The 14,013-nt window shown below is 38.5% G+C and overlaps 1 protein-coding gene across 3 annotated transcripts in view; it reads right to left on the bottom strand.

The window, feature by feature from the left end:
* The window catches only part of LOC127154555 (ankyrin repeat and SAM domain-containing protein 1A), a 139,617-nt gene extending 125,669 nt beyond the window's left edge, over window positions 1-13,948 (bottom strand). Inside the window, exon 1 of one of the 3 annotated variants that reach the window (XM_051096161.1) lies at window positions 13,503-13,948. In XM_051096161.1, coding sequence (XP_050952118.1) covers window positions 13,503-13,681 — 179 coding nt within the window. In that variant the 5' untranslated portion in view covers window positions 13,682-13,948. The remainder of the gene's footprint in view (window positions 1-13,502) is intronic. The other 2 variants (XM_051096160.1, XM_051096162.1) reach the window with 2 other exon arrangements.
* Window positions 13,949-14,013: the final 65 nt, after the last annotated feature.

Raw genomic sequence — 14,013 nt, 5'->3', positions numbered from 1 at the left:
ACCTGAGTTTGATTGCTCGTCCCTCCCCCTGCCCCCGCTGGACTGTGTTCATTTTATTTTATTTGGGACCGCGGTTCATTTGCATCATCAAGCCAGCAGCTATTTACCTTGGTGGCAAAATGCATAACATTGCTCTCTGGGCCTGTATGTATAAAATTCTCAGAAATGCTCTTAAGAATAGTCTTAAACTTTGACTTAAGTGTCAAAAAATTCTTAGTAAAGAGTATTTATCTAGGAGTAGGAGACTTTCATAAAGAAGCTAAAAGCAACTTTCAGTAAAGTCTAAGACTCTTTAAGATTCTTAAGTGTTGTGAACTAAGCACTACAGTGATGTCAACCCAAAATGTCTGCCCTTGACCTATGAAACTCCCAATAATGAGCCTGCTCATGCGAAGTCACAGCAGCACAACACCAATCATTTGATGTAACTACAATTAAATCATTTTTTAAGACACTATTTAATATTTTAATGTATTTTTAAATGCTTTGCTGCCATAGTGGCCAAAATAAAAAAAATGTAAGCATATTGAATATTTGCTTGGAGTCAATTGTTTTACTTCTGATAATAATGCAATGAAACATGCCAAATTTTGTGGTCATAATTTTGGCCATGCTGTCACACAAATTAATTATGAACACATGCAAAAACAAGAGAGGACCACCCAATTATTACTAAGGGGTGACTTCCTCACCCCTTCTGAGATTTTATTCAAAAACATAGCAACAAAATCAGTGTGTTGGACAAACCTTAACTAGATTACAACACTCTCCCAATTATATATTTACGTTTATATGGATCAGTGAACTCCCCATTATTAACCTCACCCTCATCAGCTACATTTTAGCTCGTTTCAATTGAAAGCAGTTAGCAACACTGATCTGACACTTTTTTTGTCCCTTTAATAATTTGATGGTTTAAGCGAAATTGGAGTTCACATGAACTGAACCCCAGACCATCCTTTTTAAGCGGACACGGGTACGGTCCACGGGTGCCCACCCGAGGTCGGAAGACAGTGTTATAGTCATCATCCAAACGAACCAAACTATAATGCCCATCGAACCCGGGTGTGCAAAAGTGCGAGTGTGAACGGCAGTGTAGATACACATGATTTCTCCCAAGTGTTTATATTCACTTAATAATACATAACCAACTGTGTTTACTCAAACAAACTGGATTTTTTTACATATTTTTGTGTGTATTTGGACATTTTGGTGCAGAAGCTTTACATGCTCAAGCTTTAGATGTGTGTGCAGAGATCAGACAGCATATGTGTACCAAACTGAGCTCTCTCGGGACTGTATTCTTTGAAAATGCCTTAGAATTTCACTCAAATATGGTCTTAGAATAGCTTAAAAGCTCAAATATGATTTTTGAATAGCTTAAGTTTTATACCAACTGAAACACTTGAGAAAATGTAACTATTTTACATTTTCATATGAATTTGTACAATGTGGAAGAACGTTCAAACAACAGCCTTGGGGAGGACATCTACAATTACTTAAAATGCTGCCTAGGAAGGTTACTAGACTTTTAGGAGTCATTCATCAACAGCTCCTAAACTGGCCAAACAGGAGCTAGAACTTGTAGCATCAAACTGTTGAATATGAATTAAATGTAGAGCTGCCCCCTCTTGTTAAGGATCCACAGAGAAATTACGAATGGTTAAATGTCCAACACATGACTGAGTTTAATCCAGTCAAAAGAGGTTCAGTCTGAGGGCAATGAAGCTGTTGTTGAGATCAGCCCCAACCAGGTCAGTGGGACTCCCCTTCACTCAGAGATAAATTGATTTTACCCTAGTTTTACCAAATGTATCTGACATTCAGCTTGTCTTCTTTATTATTAAGAATGAAGTCCATAAACATCAGCATTTGGACTTTTGGGCTAGGGAGGCTTTTTGGGCTTTTTACTGAACAATGAGACAGCGTTTTACAACTATTAAGGAAAAAGATAGAAGTGGGAGTAGAAAAAGTTGCAGGTCAGAATTGAACCTTTATCACCAAATCTCCAAATACAGAAATGTGTTTTACACTGTTTCCTAACCTGATGTGATGCGATAAAATTCCAGCGACAAGCAATTTGACAGATACAATCTTTGACACAAAATACATTATTTTTGTTCACAAAGAGTTTACATTTTGAGCGTTCTTGTTTGCTCTAGGGCTGCAACTAACGGCTGATTTGACAATTGATTGAGCTGTCAAATATTTATGATTAATCAATCAATTGGAAGAAATTAATAAAATTAATAATTCTTTCAAATTTTTTTTTTTTCATTAATTAAAGAAAACACATAAGTACCCAAAATAATCGTTCATCAAGTATTGCAGTTGCAGCTAAAAACTTTGATTAACATACAAATATTTTTTTCCATGCATTGAGACATCAAGTCACATCTGGGTCCATATGTATAAACCTTCTCAGAAATGCTCTTAAGAATAGTCTTAAACTTTGACTTAAGGTGTCAAAAAATTCTTAGCAAAAAGTAGGGCATTTCTAAAAGTAGGAGACTTTTATGAAGAAGCTAAAAGGACTCAGTAAAGTCTAAGACTCTTTAAGATTTTTAAGTGTTGACCGAGAGGACACTTAAGTGTTGTGAACTAAGGACTACAATGATGTCAACCAAAAATGGCCACCCTTGACCTCTAAAACAGCCAATAGTGAGCCTGCTCAAGTAAAGTCACAGCAGCACAACACCAATCATTTGATGTAACTTCAAAAAAATAATAAAATTTTTGGCCGCAGTTGTGTTTGGTGGGGTTAGTGTCACAACATTTAAGACCCTGCTTACTGTGTCATCACCGGAGCATTGCTGCATTTTTCCAATTTTCCAACGAAAAAAAATTAATTACTATTTTTACTTGGCAGTTAGAGAATTGATTTCCCTTGGAATAAGGAAGTAAATACATTTCTTGGCCAGTTACAAAAAAATTCATTTAGTTCTATAAATTCGGTAGCATCATATAACACCAATACGACATATGTTCATTGTAAAGTGTGTGTCTCCTCTTTGCTGCCATCTTGTTACTTCTAACTAGGCTAGGAGACCTCTTCAGCTCTCTTAAATAATTTAGGAGCTGAGACCTAGTCTTAACACTTAGAAACCTTTATGAATCACTCTTATTCTTAAGTCTAAGAAAAGAAAAGAAAAAAAATTCCCTCATTCTCATTCTTAGAATTTTGACACACTTAAGACTAAAATTTTACTCTGAGCGGCTTTATACATACGGCCCCTGGTTGTTATACTCAACCAGACTTGACACAAAATATAGCTAGCTAGTGTATAAACTGACAACAGGAAGTGATACAGATCGGTCCTTGGTCACACAGTTCACCAACCAAACCACTCAACGATGAGATGTGTATCAGCCACATCAAACAGAGCCTTGTGTGTTATTCATACAACACGAAAGCGGAAAACATAACCTAACCTCTATAAAGCATCAATTATCCTACATCCCAACACCAAACGCATACAGGGTAGATAAAGTGCTTTTGCATTTTAAACTACTACACAGTTACAGCTCATACTTTGGTCACACTTTATTTTAAGTTCAGTTCTCGCTATTAAAAAACCATTAACTATGGCTTTTGCTTTAATAAACTCCTAATTTGCTGCTTATTAATAATTAGTAAGGTAGCTGTCAAGTTTAGGTATGGGGTTGATTAAAGGGTCATCGGATGCCCATTTTCCAGAAGTTGATATGATTCTTTAGGGTCTTAATGAAAAGTCTATAATATACTTTGGTTAAAAATTCTCAATGGTAGTGTAAAACAACACCCTTTTTACCTTGTCAAAATCAGCTCTGCAAAATTCATCCTGTTCTGGTCGAGGTTGCTTTAAATGTTAATGAGCTCTGCTCGCCCCGCCCCTCTCTTCTCTCTGTGGAGTGACGAGCCTGTTTACTTTAGCCGCATTTAGCCGCGCATTTTCACTTGCTAACTAGCACGTTATTAGGAAAGGCGATTGCAAAGATTCCTTAAAAAAAATACTCACTTCTGCTGTAAGTGAAGCTGGATCACGAATGATTCACGCGAACATAGACGGATATATGTAGATTGGGAGGCACATTCCCTTCACAAACAAACGTAATCCACTGCATCTTCAGTGGCTCAGATGTCGGGAGTAAATGACAACCACTATTTTCATTATTACATCCAGCAACACAACACCTCAATCGCTCAATCGGAGATATTCTTGTCTAACTTACATTCTTGCTCCGGCATCGAAACAATGGAGGTTACTGGACTGTTACAGCTGATTTAGGCGGGTCTGAGGTAAGACGCTCATATCAATCAACTATCGTGGGAGCGGCCTCTATCGATGTGACGGCACACCGACAGGCATCCGAGAACGGGTCGATCTGAAAAGGGGATATTATTTTTACAGATTAATTAAAAACCACTCCATGGATTTTTATCATTATAGGGTAGATGTGTACATAGACTGCCAACAGACATTCATGTTCAAACAACATGTAAAACTGAACTTAGCATCCGATGACCCCTTTAAGGGACCTAAATATGAATAATGCATTAAAATGTGCTATAAGTACTAATAAACAGCTAATGTGATAGCAATATGCACGCTAATAGCTAGCTAGTTAATAGAGAAAATTGGTCCCTAAAATAAAATGTTACTGATGAATTTTAACCCTTTGTGGCTAAATGTTTCCAGATGAATGTTATGACTATGATTAAGCATGAAATATTCAAAGCATAATCAACCAATGATTGTGTAAATTAATTGAAAAATTAAATACAACACCTCCCTTAAAGACGTCTTGGTGACATTTGTTTGCTTACTAAGATAAACAACATCGCCGAATGGGTTCAGCATGGTTAGTTTCTGACTCTTGCTCTCCATTTCAACCCTGTCCGTTTTGACAGTTCTGTCACCCATGTTAACACCATAACCACAGCCCTGTTCTGTTCCCAGTCACTGCAGTTCTTCAGGAAGCACCTGCCCTTTCATCTTCCCCACAGGAATCCACCACTACACTGGCCATTCTTCAGAGAAACTTCCCTTCGCCAGGTTTTGTGGGAATCAGAAGTGACAGTCTGTGTGAACAGAGTCTAACACAATCTAACACAATCTCTAGATAAATAACACTCAGCACTTTTACAGAAGTCTGCAGTCTGATTCAATGTAGCACACAGAAATGGCCAACAGACGAGGTTTAAGAGTCTTCAGCAGAGGAGATTGCACATTTGTGCCTAGCATCCGACACTTCAAAGCTCTGAGTCCTTTGATCAAAATGCATCTAATAAAACCCCTGAGAATATGTCTGAGAATTCAGCCCAGTCATACAAGCTTAGCTCACTGTTAAAAAACTGAGTCAAATGGCTCTTCACTCAATAAATTTATTATTTGACGATATAATTACAAACAGACAAACAGACAAATAGCCAGGTTATGGATAGAGATGAATGTACAAACAGTAAGGCTGGCCCCAAATAGTTGACGAGAAGAGGCTTGGTCGACCAAAATTTAATTAGTCGCAGGAAAAAAAAAAAACGTTCACAGGAAGTGGCACAGTCACGCAGTCCATGACAGACAGATCGTTAACGGATAGTCTATATGGTAATACAGTACATCAGGCAGGACATCCAAATGCTCACCTATCATTCATTAACCTCAACTGTGGCTTTTCATCTAAAAGGTGTATGTATTAGCAACTTTACATAGCAGCTCAATTTAATGTTAACCTAGAAAAATATGTGCTAGTGTCTGTGCAGAGTGTGGAAGCTGAATAGTAGCGCGCTCACTGCATGACAGATGGAGGTGCCGGTGCGCTCGCTAGCACTTAAAATACTCTGTCATTTTTGGTTAAGCATTTTTTGGATGCGCTTCCTGCTGTCTTGGTAGAAACTGTGTATACTTGCCTTACATGCATGAAAAATATATCTACAGAGTGAAATGTCTACTTCTAAATAAACCAACTGAAATAGGAAACAAATACTCTTAGATTATGTAATCAGTATGAAACATGCATACAAGTGCATTGCTACTGTGGAGATGACAAGTCAGTGTCGCCGTCTTCATCTCTTAAGCCGAAAACAAAGGCGGCACTAATTTATCAAATTATTAAAACATTAATGTAGTCTCCTCGCTATTTTTCCCTGACACAATTATTATGTCTGCCGGTGCGCTGTGACAAGCTTTATGTGTGCACTTGAGTGCTTATTAGGCTATGCAATCAGAATGAAAATAGTTAATAAATGTGCGACTAACCGTCGACTAATGCTTAAAATGAAGACAGACAGATAGACAGACAGACAGATAACAGACATAGGTCAGACGAATTGACAAATGGACAGTCAAGAGTTGGACAAACAGATAGGTGATGGACAAAGACACAGAAAGATAGACAGACAAATAGACAGACAGACAGACAGACAGACAACTATAAAGACAGCCTAAAGGACAGACAGGCAATGGACAGACAAATAAACAGATAGACAGACAGAGGACAGACAGATAGCTGATGGACAAAGAGACAGACGTATAGACAAGCAACTAAATAGACAGGCAGACAAGACAGACAAGACAGACAGACAGACAGGCAAAATAGACAAACAGAGGGACAGACAGGCAGACAAAGAATAGACTAATAAACATACAGACAAACAAACAGATAAAATCAGACAGATGATGGACAGACAGAGAGTTGATGGACAAATGGACAGACAGATAGTCAGGAAATTAAACAGACAGAGAAGACAGACAGGCAGGCGATAGACAAACATATGGACAGATAGATGGACAGATAGGCAGACAGACTAGACAGAATAGACTAATAAACAGACACACAGACAGCTAGAAGGACAGACAGGTGACAGACAGACAAATAAACAAAAAAGGCTAATAGACAGACTGGAGAGGGGAAAACAGGAGGACAGACAGACAGACAGGCAATGGACAAACTGTTAAGATGATAGATAGGCAGAAAGACAGACAGGCAGGCAGACAGGGACACAGAAAACTGTCAAGCAGATGGACAGATGCACAGGAAATGAAAAAACAGATGGACAAAAAAAACAAGCAGAAGGATAATACAGACTGATAAACAACAAAACTAACAGTCAGGCATTTGACAAACAGATGGAAAGAAAGATGGACAGGCAGACAGAGAGAAAAATGCAACAGACAGACAGACAGATAAGTTTAAAGACATCTAAGAAAAAAAAAAGCAATGGATGTCAAATACACACGTGGACAAAATATGTCTAAGCAGACGAGCACACTTATGAACAGATAAGGCAGCATGTCCAAATCTGCAGACGCGGCCATGTTGAAACGACATTCCACGAAAGAGAGAGAATTCTCAAACTCACAGTCTCAAACTCTTTCAAAACAAAACAGCAAGTCTCAACATGATGTCTTGTTCCTTACAGTACCCAGAAAAAAAAAAAAAAAAACAGTGCAAGTGCTTCTCTTTAATCTCCAAGCATGAGGAAACCTCGGATACACTGAGACAAGTCCTTCCATCTCTTCACAGGTATGTTCATGGCCATAAAGGAATATCTCATCCAAAAATTCTTTCACCATTTACTCACCCTCACGTCTTCTTTCTATCACAGCACAAGATATTTACAGAAGAAGCGTATGCGCTTTTCCATACAACGAATAAGAAAGGCAACCACAGCTGTCAAGCAAAAATTTAAGTGATTTATAAATTCATTTCACACTGTTCCTCATACAAAACTGTCATATGACTTGGAATATAGCATGTAATTTCTACTTTTTGAAGCTTGACTGTCTTTGCTTTACATTCTCCTTGATTGTAGAGTTTATATTCTTCAAAACAATCCCTTTGGTATTCCATAGTAGACAACATGAGATAACATGAACTATCTCTTCAAGGGGCATGACAAACAGAATGAAGAGAAAGAAAGAAAGTCTCTAGTGCAAGTGAATTTAAGAATATTCAGGTGACAGCACCTTGACAAGCGCTGGATAATGTCCACAGAGGCCTAAACTGTCAGCATTCAATGAAACCAAAGCTACTCAGAGCTCCTAAATGAGTACAGATGTGACACTACTGAAGAGAGGAAACCCCTCTGAGAACCACTGCAAATATAGAACCAGTTATATCTGAGCAGTTTAGGAGATCTACACTGCTTACAAGCAGCCGATTTACAGTTACCATACAGATAAGAATGAGATATAGTGCTTCCTCCAAAACATGTCAAGATAGCATTAGTAAGAGACCGATATATCAGATGACACTGTCATTTTGAGATTATCAGGCGACAACTCGATTACAGATAGATTAGTAGTTGCCATATGTGTCAGTTCCGCATCTACCAACAGCACTAATACATGAAGAATTATTTTTGATTTACAAAAATGTTAAGTGAAAGGAGCTTATTTCATTTCCAGCAAATTGCTATTCATCTCATTTGCCACTGCACTGAGTAAATCAACAAGATATCAGCAATCTACATCTTTAGTTACTGGTAATATATCGGTTACTGAAAAACCTTATCAGCACTAGTTAAGACTACAATACACTTGAAATTGAAAATCCTGCCCTCTCCTGTAGTTCACAAACCTAATTTACACTGTAACATCGCATATTCAATACGGAACAGTGATTACGAGACTTTCAAATCCACTACTATTGGATTTAAGTTTTGTAATGTGACACTGAAGACCTACAACTTAACACCTTCGGTTGAAACTGTAAATAGTGGTTTCAATTCAATTTCAACTCCCAATTCAGTGCCAAACTCAGTGTCAAACAGACAGAGATTCTGATTCTGTCCTCACAGAAATGTGCAAGTTTTGAATCTACAACCTTTTGGATTCCAGCCCAGACCTTTAAATATATAAACAGCTTTTTTATTATGCTATTATGCAGCATAGTCTTAGTGGAAAAATGTGTCTGTGGTGACATTTCTGCACAACAATAGTATATTTCTAAATTTTCAAAGTAAGCAGCACTATAAGTTTTCTCTGAGACAGATGAATGTGAATCTGGAAACATTAACGAAAATCTAACTTGAAATTAAAAGCATTTGCTAAAGCAACTCTGCCATTTTAGCTTGCTCCTACAAGTCTTTAATCTGTGTTATGTGACTTGTGTTTAACATCACCCGTGCACAAATGCTCCAAATTGCAAGTCCAATGTTGTACCGGGTGCGCTACCAAGCAAGTTTACCAAGTCCATACATATGGAGCTGATTATGTGATTCAAATGTCAAAATGTATTAGTCCACAAATCCTGCACTATGGTAAAAGTGTTTTCAGGTCATAACATGAAATAAGCCTTTAATAATCAACAATTTGCACCTGTAATTATAATTTGTCTGAAACAAAAGTTGTTTTTTACTAGCACTAATGTTTCAACTTCCAATTCAGTGTCAAATTTTCAAGACTGATTCTGACTCTTTCTTCACATAAATGTGTGAGTTTTGAATCTACAGCATTTTGGATTTCAGCCCAGACCTCTAAATATTAAAACAGATCCCTCAAAACTATGTTGCTTTTAATCATTATCAATATATTATGCAGCATATTCTTAGTGGAAATATGTTTCTGTGGTGGCATTTCTCCACAATACTGCACTGCTCCTTGCACGTTTCATGATATTTTTAAAGTAAACGGTGCTTAAAGTGCAATCAGTTTTTTTTAGAAAAAGATGAATGTGAATCTGGTAACATTAACGACAAACAAACTTAAGATTAAAAGCATTTGCTAAAGCAACTCTGCCATTTTAGCTTGCCTATACATGTCTTTGACCTGTGTTATCGTGACTTGTGTTCAACCTAACCCATGCACAAAGGCTCCACATTGCAAGTGCAATGCTGTACCGGGTGCGCTACCAAGCACGTTTACTATGTCAGAAAAGCCATGCATATAGAGCTGATTATGTAATTCAAATGTCAAAGTGTATTAGTCTACAAATCATGCACTATGGTAAAAGTACGAGTAAAGGGGGAAAATAAAGTGCTTGAGTTATTAAAAGATTCACAAGAACATTACAAGATTCTTTAGTTATTAAATGTATAAAATATAAACTTTTATATATAGATCTTATATATTTTTAGACCCTGCTTTACAATTTAAGTTTATAATTGTAACCATGTCAGATCATTTTGATCTGAACTTAAGAATTACATCTAATATCAATAAAAAATAAAGTGCTTGCAGGATTCCTAAAGAAAACAAAAGTTTTATCTGTTAAATACAGATATTGGACATTCTGAGAACCTTTTTGTTCTGAGAATTTCGCGAGTTTTTCAGTTTGTAATTATGCGCCGCATGGAATCGCAGAGACCGAGACCGAACTGCACAAAACAGCCCCACCACGAAAGCCCCACAAGCGATAAGCAACTGAACCGCGGCGCGGGCGCCACCTCGGCTACACGGCAGTTCCGCTACCCTCTGCGTCCTGGAGCGAACGTTACCTTAAAAGCCGAAAAGATGCCACACTTTACACCGAAGTGGGAGCAGGAACTATTCTTTCATCCTCCATTAACGCTAACATTAGTGGCATGCCCTTATGCTAGTATTTTTCTGTCACTGATTTAAGTTCAGAGATAAGAAGACTGCAATCTAGCGGTCAGGATATCTGCTCAAAACGAAGCAACTGTCATGAATCTTGTATGGTTTTTTTTATATCGATATTCCATTTTTGAGAATCGATACAGTAACGCCAAACAAAATATCGCAATACACACGTGTATCGATATTTTCTGACACCCCTAATCAAAATAAGCCTTTATTAATCAATAATTTGCACCTGTAATCATCATTTGTCTCAAACAAAAGTAGTTTTTGTTTCACTAGCACTAATGTTTCAACTTCCAATTCAGTGTCAAATTTTCAAGAACGATTTTGATTTCTTCAGAAACAAACTTTTGAATATTCTTCAGCTCAGACCTTTAACTACTAATAGACATCTCAAAACCGTGTTGAGTTTAATCATTATCAATATATTATGCAGCATATTCTTAGTGGAAACATGTTTCTGTGGTGGCATTTCCTCACAATATTGCACTGCTTCTTGCATATTTCGTGATACTTTCAAAGTGAGTGGCGATGAATGTGAACCTGGTAGAATTAATGAAAAGCAAACTTGAGTTTGCTAAAGCAACGCTGCCATTTTAGCTTGCTTCTACAAGTCTTTGATCTGTTTCATCATGACTTGTGTTAAACCTAACCCGTGCACAAATGCTAAACATTACAAGTGCAATGTTTTCCGGGTGCGCTACCAAGCAAGTTTACTATGTCAGAAAGGCCATATGGAGCAGATTATGTGATTCAAATGTAAGAATGCACTATGGTAAAAGCGTTTAAAGGTCACAACATGAAATTAAGCCTTTATGAATTAATAATTTGCACCTGTAATCAAAATTTGTGCAAAACAAAACCAGTTGTTGGTGTTTTACTGGCCCTAACGTTCATTTCATATGGAAGATGAATTCAGGTATGTTTCTGAGGTTTCGCAAAAATGTAGGTAGAGGCATATAAAACCATTAATAGGTTGATAAGCACAGATTTGCACATACTGCTCTGTAAACTAGGCAAACCTGATGACAAGGAACACCACTGTAAACACAAGCAGAATAAGACACACTCACACCACAAAAGACTATTGACATTTACATTACACACATGCCAAATGACAAGCTGCACGCAAACACAGCACTCCCTTTAACACCTGCCAATAATTCAGACTCTGGTAAGTAAATACAGATTGATGCTCTTAAAGATCTCTGGCCTGTGAGCAGAGGGAGGACAGACAGAGAGCACTCTTTTATTCTTCTCCTGCTGGCACCGGTTCCAGCCGATCATCCGTTTATTTACCTCCGACACACGCTGAGCCGCTCTTTCTCACCATAGAGCACTGCCAGACATTGATCCACTGAGCCAGGCGAGACACACAGATGCCAGTGGACACAAAGACTTCTGGTGGGGAGAAAGGGTGGGCAGAATGGATGGCATGATTTCTGGCCTCTAAATGCAGCCTAGTTGATATTTGCACATGGAATAAACACATTCTGTGCGTGTGGGTGAGGGTAAGGTGAATAGTTATGAATGATAACACATCAAACGTCCAACAAAACCACATTCACAAAGAGGCATATGAAACCATATGTTCAGTTTATAGCTTCACATCCACTTTGAAATTGTGCCTCGACATTATTCAGACTGGACTTTGATATGCAAAACAAAATAAGAGCCACTCTGACAGCTCAAGTGCATGCAAATGCGATCAGCTCTCCGTTTACACACTGCATTGAGAGTAATTTGCATTTGTATCACAAACCTACACATCCACATTGTAAATACATGTGTAAATCAAATCCAACAGGAATGTCCTGTATCTCAGTCTTACGACACTGATGTATCAGTACTAGATTTAGCTTCATAATAGCAGGGATGACAGCGCATGTTACTCATGCTTTCATGACATAAAGAGGAACATCATCATGTTCATATTATGAAAGAATTGACAGAATAGTTGTTTCGAAAAGGAATGATGCCTTGAGCTACTTTTTTTGAAAGCTAACGGAAATGCATGGGTTTAAAAAGAAGTAATTCAGTTGTAACCAAGAAAACAGGGGCTTTATCTTAATAACCATAAGATTTTGAATCAAAAGTTCAATTGTACAAATCAAAACCAGCATTTTAAAAAGTCTAATGGGTAATAATTGAGCACAATAAAACCACTCTGACATACATCTAAGACGCAACCATAAAATAAGAGCAGGTATTAACTGAAATGTGAAACACTTTATTAGACTGGGGGCAAGTTGTCACACGTTTTAAATGTAAATACATATATGTGACCCTGGACCACAAAACCTTTAGTAACACGGGTATGTTTATAGGAATAATCAAAAATACACTGTATGGGTTAAAACTATTGATATTTCTTATATGCCAAAAATCATCAGGATATTACGTAAACCATGCTCCATGACGATATGTTGTAAATTTCCTACCATAAATATATTAAGACTCAGATTTTCATTAGTAATATGCATTGCTCAGAACTTCATTTGGACAGCTTTAAAGGTGATTTTCTTTCTTTTTCTTTTCTTTTGCTTCGCATGCTCATATTCCAGACTTTCAGATAGTTGTATCTCAGCCACACCATACCATCTTCAAAAAAATGCCCATTATGACTGGTTTTGTGGTCCAGGGTCACATATTGTAAAATATGGTCTTTTTTACTGAGCATAGCAGTTTACATTTTAGTGAAGTTATTCTTCTCAAATTGTTGTCAATAAACAACCACCTTTTGACAACATACCCTACAGAATGTGACAACATGCCCCGCTATAAAGACAACGCAGTGTTATACAGCCCTCAGTGATCTTTTCCCTTCGGAATTGTTATTTTTTTGTGAAGATGAGACTTTAATGTTTGTGCGTACGCAGAAGGAGTTCCGAGACCTGAGAAATATCAGTGAAGTAAAGAGTGTGACAACTAGCCCCGGTCTCCTCTACACGTAAAAGCCTCTCCTCCGTGGCTTTCTCTTACCTGAGAAAACTGGAGAGCGAGTGTGAAGAGCTGTGCCCGCCGCTCCCGACATTCCCGGACGATCCAGAACCACCCGCCGCGGCCGATCCGGCCGATTGTCTCTTCCCGGACAAGAGCTTCTCAACGGCGGCCAGATTCCCGGTGCGCGCCGCCTCCAGCAGTTCCTGCTCCTTCCCCATCTCGCAGCGAGCAGGAGGAGCGGCGGAGAGACGATCACACGACCACACAAATCCACTGCACGCCTCGCCAACGCCGCAACACGCATCCACGCGCTACACTACGCGCTTTCTTCCCGCTCCGGTCCGCTCGGTCCACCAGCGGCGGCTGTGTCAGGGTTATTCCCGCTCCAAGCGCAGCCGCTCCGGGGAAACTTTCTCTCCCAGCGCCCGCACAAACTTCCTCTGGCACGGCTCGACACGTCACTTCCTAGACGGGTGCGCTCCTTGGTGACGTCGCGTTTGCTCCGAATTATGCACAATCATTTAATTACACTAATGATGGTGGAGCAGCA

This window comes from Labeo rohita, chromosome 23 (genome assembly GCF_022985175.1).
Source record: "Labeo rohita strain BAU-BD-2019 chromosome 23, IGBB_LRoh.1.0, whole genome shotgun sequence".
Classification (NCBI taxonomy): Eukaryota; Metazoa; Chordata; class Actinopteri; order Cypriniformes; family Cyprinidae; genus Labeo; species Labeo rohita.
Note: the sequence above shows the minus strand (reverse complement) of the source record. Positions and strands in the feature narration are given on the sequence as shown.